This window comes from Antedon bifida, chromosome 10 (assembly GCF_963402885.1).
Source record: "Antedon bifida chromosome 10, ecAntBifi1.1, whole genome shotgun sequence".
Taxonomy (NCBI): Eukaryota; Metazoa; Echinodermata; class Crinoidea; order Comatulida; family Antedonidae; genus Antedon; species Antedon bifida.
In genome coordinates, this window is record NC_136235.1 from 12,720,939 (window position 1) to 12,730,395 (window position 9,457).

Consider the following 9,457-nt stretch of genomic DNA (forward strand, 5'->3'; position numbering starts at 1 on the left):
ATGACGGGGGTTGTGTTTGGTGGTTCTGGTGGTATAGGGAGGTCTATAGCATTACATCTTCTAAAAAACAAGTATAATGTTGCTATTCTTGGACGTAATTTAGAAAAGTTACGTGCAGCAAAAGATTATATTGAATATGAGGCTTCAGGTTAGTGTCAATAAGACCAGGCAATGAAGTATTAGGCTAGTAGGTCTAGCTAGGCCTAGGCCTAGGCCCGGGCCGCATGTGCTCGGGCCTAGGCCTAGTATTAAAGTGGCTAGGACTAGGCCATCCGGCCTAGCTAGGCCTACCTTTATTTAGCTACGACGTGTTACTGATAGATATAGATAATTTCTAATTCTTTCTCAGTATGCCCTGGTTGGGCCGTAATTGAAACTATACAGGCTAGGCCTACAATACACCCACCATTTGTGTATACTATACTGTATTTACTATTAAAATGTGTGTAAATTTAATTTACAGTCACTGTAAATGTTTACCTGATAATTAATATGATGACAATAATATAACTATTGTAATTTGTATTATGTGTGTTTTTGTTTCCTTAAAAAGTGTTTTGATTCTAATTTTTTTAGCAGATAACTCTGAAACACATGGCAGTGTCTTACCAGTAGTCTGTGATGTTACAAACCCAAGCACTGTAAAAAACGGGTTGCAGACTGTAGAAGAGGTATATGAAGGAAATGTTGATGTCATGGTGAATGCAGCTGGTATCACACGAGATGGACTCCTTCTGCGGACTTCGCCAGATGCCATCGAAGAGGTGCTGCACACCAACCTTCTAGCATCAATAATCACCAGTCAGGCAGTCTTAAGAGGCATGGTGAAACGGAAAAAAGGATCCATTTTGAATATTGGTATGGATTGTATGCATGAACAAGTTCAGGTGCTATTCAATAGACATTATTTATGACTTCTACATTACATTAAGATCATACAACCAGTGGGCATCCAATACTTGAAAAGAAGAGGAAATATGGTTGTGTGCTAGCTGCCATACACCCATACACAAATGTTTTTACTATTTTAATAAATGTCATCTGCATTGTTAACTTGTGGCAATTTTGTTTTTTGAAATTTATATTTTTAGCTCTGGAAATTGTTTTCACTCAAAGTGTATGAACCCTGTTTAAAAATTACAGTATACTTTCCCCATATTTGTAAAACCTTCAAATGTAAATGCCTGCATGTTTGTATATAACCGATTATAATACACGATTTCTTAATATTTTAGGGAGTGTTCTTGGTCTACGTGGCAATACAGGCTCAACTGTTTACAGTGCCACTAAATCTGGCCTCATTGGATTTACTAAATCACTAGCTAAGGAGGTAGCCTCAAAGAATGTCTCTGTCAACCTTATTGCTCCAGGTACATAATACTAAGTTTTATAACACACCTGATTGTATTCATGTCTGTTAATTGTGCATCACATGCCGTTTGGTATAAAGGTGCGCTTATGTCGACACAGAACTCAATTCAACTGAAAGGAACTTATGTTAAATTCTCGAGCAACTAAACATAACTGAAGGAACCAGCGAGCGAGCGCTTCTATCGACACTGAAACTGATTGTAACTTGTCATGGTTACCATAACATGCGTGCAACGCAATTCGTAGTTGTATAGTAACCAGTATGCACAACTGCTTATAAGGAAACATCGAACTGACCACTACTGGTTACGTTACCCATACTACATATGTGACACGATTAAATGTTTTCAGTTGCGCTCAAGTTGCAGTTACTTGAGAGCGTTTACGTCAACACAGTTGAATTGAGTTCCATGTCTTGTTGATATCTACTGTTGATAATGAACAGATCTAATATCAGGCAGGCATGGGGAATTTTCAAATTTCCAGTTAGCTATATATTGTGGTACCATTAAGTGTTAAATTTGCTTATGCTTGTATTTTGTATCTTTTAACAGGTTTTATCAGAACAGATATGACAAAGTCTTTATCGGAGGATCAGTTTGCGAAAACAATTCCTTTACAACGATTTGGAGACCCTTCGGAAGTAGGCAATGTTGCCATGTTTCTTATAAATTCTACATATATCACAGGACAGGTGTGAATGATTGATAATAAATTGTATTATGTCTCTCTATTACTCAGAGACTGAATAAATGCATGCAACAACATTCAAGTAACTGTAACATTTATTGTCGGCCATTACAATAGTGGAGCTGTAGATTGGTGGTTAACGTGCTTGCCCGGTCCGGGGTTCAATCCTGACCTAGTACCAGGGTTGTAACTCACGACTCTTTCAACTCCACTCCTCAAGCCTAAAATAAGACTTTTTATAAGCAAGTTATAAAATAGTTTATCCATCCTGTAATTGGCGAGTTTGTGCTCGCTGTTGGATGCGTATGAAATAAATAAAATTACTACGTAACCACAATACATTCCTTCTCATTCCAGAGGGCGCTATATTACTTTTAGTACACAACATGAACAACATAATTGAACAAAATAAGTAATGTAGTTTTTCTTGTTTCAGGTTATTGTTGTTGATGGAGGTCTACATTTGAACATGTAGAAAATGATGCCATGAGAATGTTTGATGAACCAAAGGGACATGTGGTAAATACAAGTTGATTTTGATCAAAATAATTCATATTTAAAACTGTTTTATGCAAAACACAATTCTTTTGAAAAACTATTTTGCACCTATGGGGTGTTTCTCGTAGTAGACTTGACTTGCCCCAAGTCTGTATTGTCTTTTTTTTTACATTAATAGTCCATCCGTCAGTGGTCCATTTTTTGTCTGGAAAATACAGACTTATAAAATGCATATAGAAATTGATTTGCAGACCGCAAACATAAGATATGAATAACGTAGGTTATCATATTTCATCTTATATCATATTTTACTAAAATATATGGTGCGGTCGGTGTGTAAATAAGGATTGTGAATCAACCATTGAAACAATCGTCATTTTTTTTTTAAATCTTACATTGCAAAGCTTAAACAATTGACTGAAGGTTATTATCAAGTGTTAACATGTTAACATATAAAATGGCAATAGGTACATACCACTGCCAGCCCACATCGATCAATAGATAATGAATTTATCTCTGCATAAGTGTGATTGTTTGCGGAGAAGCTAGCCTCAATCAAGACGAGTTATTTATAAGACAACCAGGCCTAGAAGATCTTTTTTTTTCCCCATCAAAACATCTCGCAAAGAAACGATTTGGAGTACAGTACATGTTTCCATGTACGTGTGTGTGTGATCATTATGTCGCCGAACATAACAGAGCACATTTTATATTTTTCAAAAGATGTAGCATCATTCTTTCAAGACATTTTTTGTTTAACAATAGCATTCTTTACAACTGATACCAATTACTGTATATATTAATGTTATTTGTAAGTATCAGATAAGCCATCATTGGAATAAAACTTAAAATATATGACAACGTTTTATAATTTGTGTTTAAATAAATAAACATATATTTAAACATTGATTATTATTGTCTTTAATTTCAAACTCATTGGAATGTAATGCTTCTTGATGTAGCACCATTCTTTGGTTTCTTAAAATATCGATGTAGCACCATTATTGTTGTCTCTTAAAGTATTGATGGAATGCCATTCTTTGGTGTCTCCTCAAAGTATCAATATATCAGCATTATTAATGTCTTATCTCTGTCTTATTTGTGTCTCTTAAAGTATCGATGTAGCACCATTATTGGTTTCTCCTAACATACCGATGTAGCACCATTATTGGTGTCTCAAAAAGTATCGATGTAGCACCATTATTGGTGTCTCCTAACATATCGATGTAGCACCATTATTAATGTTTTTTAAAGTATGGATATAGTACCATTATTTTGTGTCTCAAAGAACCGATATAGCACCATTCTTTAGTGTCTCCTCAAAGTATCAATATATCAGCATTATTAATGTCTTATCTCTGTCTTATTGGTGTCTCTTAAAGTATCGATGTAGCACCATCATTGGTGTCTCTTAAAGTATCGATGTATCACCATTATTGGTGTCTCTGAAAGTATCGATGTAGCACCATTATTGGTGTCTTTTAAAGTATCGATGTAGCACCATTATTGGTGTCTCTTAACATATCGATGTAGCACCATTCTTTTGTGTCTTTTAAAGTATCGATGTAGCACCATTATTGGTGTCTTTTAAAGTATCGATGTAGCATCATTATTGGTGTCTATTAAAGTATCGATGTAGCACCATTATTGGTGTCTTTTAAAGTATCGATATAGCACCATTTGGTGTCTTTTAAAGTATCGATGTAACACCATTATTTGTGTCTCTTAAAGTATCGATGTAGCACCATTGTTGGTGTCTTTTAAAGTATCGATGTAGCACCATTATTGGTGTCTTTGAAAGTATCGATGTAGCACCATTATTGGTGTCTTTTAAAGTATCGATGTAGCACCATTATTGGTGTCTCTTAACATATCGATGTAGCACCATTCTTTTGTGTCTTTTAAAGTATCGATGTAGCACCATTATTGGTGTCTTTTAAAGTATCGATGTAGCATCATTATTGGTGTCTATTAAAGTATCGATGTAGCACCATTATTGGTGTCTTTTAAAGTATCGATATAGCACCATTTGGTGTCTTTTAAAGTATCGATGTAACACCATTATTTGGTGTCTCCTCAAAGTATCGATATAGCACCATTATTGGTGTCTCTTAAAGTATCGATATAACACTATTCTTTGGTGTCTCCACAAAGTATCGATATAGCACCATTATTGGTGTCTCTTAAAGTATCGATATAACACTATTCTTTGGTGTCTCCTCAAAGTATCGATATAGCACCATTATTGGTGTCTCTTAAAGTATTGATATAACCCTATTCTTTGGTGTCTCAAAGTATCGATGTAACACCATTCTTTGGTGTCTCCTCAAAGTATCGATGTAGCACCATTCTTTGGTGTCTCCTCAAAGTATCGATATAGCACCATTATTGGTGTCTCTTAAAGTATCGATGTAGCACTATTCTTTAGTGTCTATTAAAGTATCGATATAGCATTATTCGTTGATGTTCACATTTTCATAACATTCCCAGTACAATTGTGGTCCCTTTGATATCCCGTGTGTGTTGATGGAGGAAAAGATTGCACAATAAACTAACTTCCTTTTTCATGTCTTCTAATTTTAATGTCCAAAGAAGGTTAATTAGCTATTGAATTCAGGAAAATTGATAGGCTTATATTAATTTCTGACTTCATCAAATCGTATTAAAATACCTGTATCTTCAATATCATATATTGTCGCTTAATGCACAAAGGTTCTTCATGCTTCACAATATTAGGCCTACCCCGATAATGTTTATTAGGCCTACCCCGATAATGTTTAAATCAAACACGTGCTGTTATAAATCTTGTGTTATGACCTATACCAGGAACCCATTTGTACACCTGGGTAGAGATCTTATTAAATTTTAACAAGGCGATCTAACAACAGGATGATGAGCTCCGGAGATCAAAGGGTTTATCCGTGGATCCGACAGTTCCACGCCCATCATCAATAGACACCGCGCGTCGCGGAAACATTTACATAGCACAGTGCAGTTGGTATTTGTCGCAGCCACACATAAGATCAAAGGACTGTTAGGAGTTCCTATCTGGGCAGGGCGTGCTCAATGTCCTGTGTTGTTGGATTGCTTTGATTTTAATAATAAACATGTGTTAATGTAAGCTTATGTAGTACGGAAGGAACATGTTGTAGTTGTATTTATCCTTAGATTTAATTAAAATTCGTCTGATCAAATTACTAGGTTCGTGCTGATTAGGGAGCATTTTCTCCCTTGTGATGTTATCTCATCAAATTTATTCCGGTAATGTTAATTGCGTTATTACAATGCCGGGTACACAACATGGATACAAATCATCCTCCATGATGATGTATGTATAAAGGGCAACTTGACTTAAATAAATAATATTACCAAATTTGAAGGGGAAAAATATTATGATAATATAAAGTGGCTGAAATAAAATTATAACAGAAGACAGTAATTGGTTTCATAATCTTCTGTTTTATTTGACAAATAATCTACCGTATATAAATGTATATACATGCTGCTATATCATTTTAAAACATATGTTTAGCTAAAAGTGAAATTGATACTATATTACACACAAGTCATTGTTGTAAAGCATAATATTAATAAGATATAAGAAAACACATTCTTGAATGTTAAAGCATCGTTGGGAAAGACGTAATTTATATCTTGAATCTACAATTTGATCGACATAAAAAATACACACTCAGTTTCAGCATCGACTTGTGTAATTTTAAATAACGTACTTTAATTCGTCAATAGAAACAATTTATTCAAACAAAATATTGTGTTCGCGCGTGTTGGTGGTTCCTACCCACCAACTTTAGCAAATTCTGTACCCATAGAAACAGCTTACCCGGATGCGATATTTCTTTTCGTACATAAGTTGGGGACCCCTCATGAAACTAAAACAAAAATATACATGAATATTCATTAGTCATATACATAAGGTGTAACGTAAGAATTGAGCTAACTACAATTCGCTACTGCAAACGCTTTCCGTCGAGCCATCTGTGTAGTTGAGTGGATTAGACTATGGACGTTACATGTCGATGTATGGGGTTCGAATCCCATGAGCAACTTCTTTTTACTTTATAGTGAGAGATTATTTACAGGTTTAGGTTTAGTTATAATAGTTCGGCTCTCACATAAGGGGTTCCCAACTTATGTACGAAAAAAAAATCGCTACCCGGATAAATAAGCCTAAGTGAAGCCTTTTGACGATGTCATATATATAACATATACAAGTTTTCCATTGATAGACCTATATTAATGTACAAACAATATTATATTTCTTGGTTGACGTTCTCACATAGGCCTACATTTTGTTTTCCAACAGAATAATAGATTAATCAGTTAGTCAGATAAGGTTTGTGAGGAAAATCTCCCTCACACATTACAGTAAGTTTAAAGTCACGTGAACCGACATTTGGATTCATATCTTGAGGCAACCGAGATATGGTGATCGCATGTAATGTATCGCAACGAATAAAGTTAAATTGTGAGAAATTATTTCTGAATTTGGGGTAGTAGGTCACTTATTGCTACCCAAATTATAACTTTATCAACAGAAAATTATAACTTGATTGGTTACATATAATGTTTCTGAAATTGGCTGCCATCCAGTTTAACAGTGATAAAGATAAAGATGTTTTAAAAATTATATTATAATTCGCAATGTTTAAATTCATTAAAAATGTCATTTTGCAGCCAAGGAGTGACATTGCATCTTTAAATGTGACATTTTTCCGTGAATAATATTTATATTTCTATCCGAATACTTATCAAGACCTGTCTATGCAATGAATGTCCCAGTGAGCAAATGTTAACAGGCTTAAAGTGAGGCAGCCAACGATGTTCTTAGATTTCTTCTATAATAGCTTTTTCAATGCAATTGCCACGTGACCAGGGGGAATACTGCTGTCAAATGCATCTATGAAATGTACTAATGGTAAAGGCTTGCTGACGCACAAGCAAAGACGATTTACGTTTGTAAATGTAAACATAGTCGTGTTAAAGATGCACTAAATTAAATTTGAAAAAAAAATAAAACGTTTCAATGAAAAGGTCAGTTTTGGTTGATATTGTTTTTTAAAATTTATCTTTAACAATACATTCAAATTTATTTTTGTGAAATTTTCCCCGAACAAGATGAAAGGCCAGCCACGTGCAGTTTTAGTAAAGTTACTACTTCGGTAGACCATGCGTTGGTTACCCACCCACAGAGCGCAAAAATGTGACGAAGTGCTACAGTATGTAGTGCCTGATCGATTTTTAATTTCTATGAACATATTGCAAATATCCTATAATCGCCTCGAAGAAAATCTTGTGCATATTTGGGATGAGTTCACAGTCTACCCTTAATACATTTTTATAATATCGAATGATACGACATATTTTCACGCGACAACCTTTCATTATTTGAAATACTTATACATGTCTGCTACTTGGTCGTTTTATCGTGGTAAATTGCACGATATTTAGAAATGAAATTGTAGACATACAGTTCGTTATTAAATAAATTCGTAAATTATATACATTCTGTCCTTATATTCCTGTATATATATTATCAGCTAAGCTAATGTTCTGGTCCGTAAATATGGTACAATTTTTTGATCCCGTTGTTTTTACAAATACTACAAAATTGTAAGTAATCGTGTCTATAGTCTGTCTATTCATTCGGTCTAGTGAGATGTCAGAACATTAAGTCAAGTCATTTGTAAAATGTCTATTGTAGTCGCATGCATCATTGTCACACCGGTGGTAGGTCCTACATCTGTCATTGGCATTCTTATCAATATGTATTGATACCTATCAATAACACATCTGTACATAACGATACTTAACTTTTAACACTGAAGGAAACCCTTGTAGAACAACGCATATGATAACGATTGTTTTCAGTGTGCGCTCGACTAAACGCGCGTTGTTGTCATACTATAATCATATGTGGAGATACATTGCAAAGAATCGAGTGAAATTAGCAGTTGACTAAAGCTACATTCGTTTCTCGGAAAGGAAGACGGCGCCGTTCAATTCTGTAATTGCGATTTCCAACAACACGGCGCCGTCTTCTTTCGTTCCGTGAAACGTAGCTTTACCCGTAAAGGCGCGCCTGAATTGTGCATTCGGCATTCGTGGCTTTTCTGACAACATTATAGACGCGTTTATGATGAAGTTAAACGTACCACAGATTAATGGAGCACTTTTTTGTAGTAGTGATTAGCCTGCCTCTTTAAATCATTGACCTTATTTGATGGATTGCCTTCTTCGAGCACTGACGTCACAGCAAAATGATTAAACCATTTATACTGCATTATGTTTTGCTTAACCACATCATAAATCATTTATCGTTTTATGTGATAAAGATTCATCGTTTGTATTTATTCAATAATTCGTCCGTGTCAGAGAGAAAAGTGACGCGTGCGTTCAAAGGTAAGTAATAATGTAATTACCGTATAAACAACCTCCCATTAACTATTTAAAAATAAACTAGCACTAACGGTAGTGAAATTATTGAGTTATAATTATCATCCGCGTATTTGAACCAAATTGCGAAATGGCGAAAAACCCTGGAAAGTCCAGCTTTAATTTGAACATTCTCAAGAATTGTTCCCAATAAAAGAATATTAAACTTGTTGCGTTATTGGTGCGCTGCGACGCTCGACATAGTAAAGCCCGATTATGAACGAGACCACAAAGTACAATTGTTTGTATTATCCGAATCGAAAAATCGCACTTTAAAATAATATTATGTGAACATGTTTCATGGAATATAATAAGAACCCGTTATTCTCAGTTCTCGGCAAAATGTTCTAGTTTAAACGCACGTTTCTCATTTAGAATATTGTATATAACTTTAATAAAAAAAGATGATGGCATTTGTTATTATAACACCACCGGCCCTCGTAGT

The 9,457-nt window shown here is 34.8% G+C and overlaps 1 protein-coding gene across 1 annotated transcript; it reads left to right on the plus strand.

The window, feature by feature from the left end:
• LOC144853681 (3-oxoacyl-[acyl-carrier-protein] reductase-like) lies at window positions 1–3,454 on the plus strand. The gene is made up of 5 exons (XM_078711451.1): window positions 1–148; window positions 577–858; window positions 1,236–1,370; window positions 1,926–2,065; window positions 2,498–3,454. Exons 1-5 carry the CDS (start codon window positions 1–3, stop codon window positions 2,534–2,536), a joined length of 744 nt encoding a protein of 247 aa, XP_078567577.1. The 3' UTR covers window positions 2,537–3,454.
• The last annotated feature ends 6,003 nt before the right edge of the window (window positions 3,455–9,457 follow it).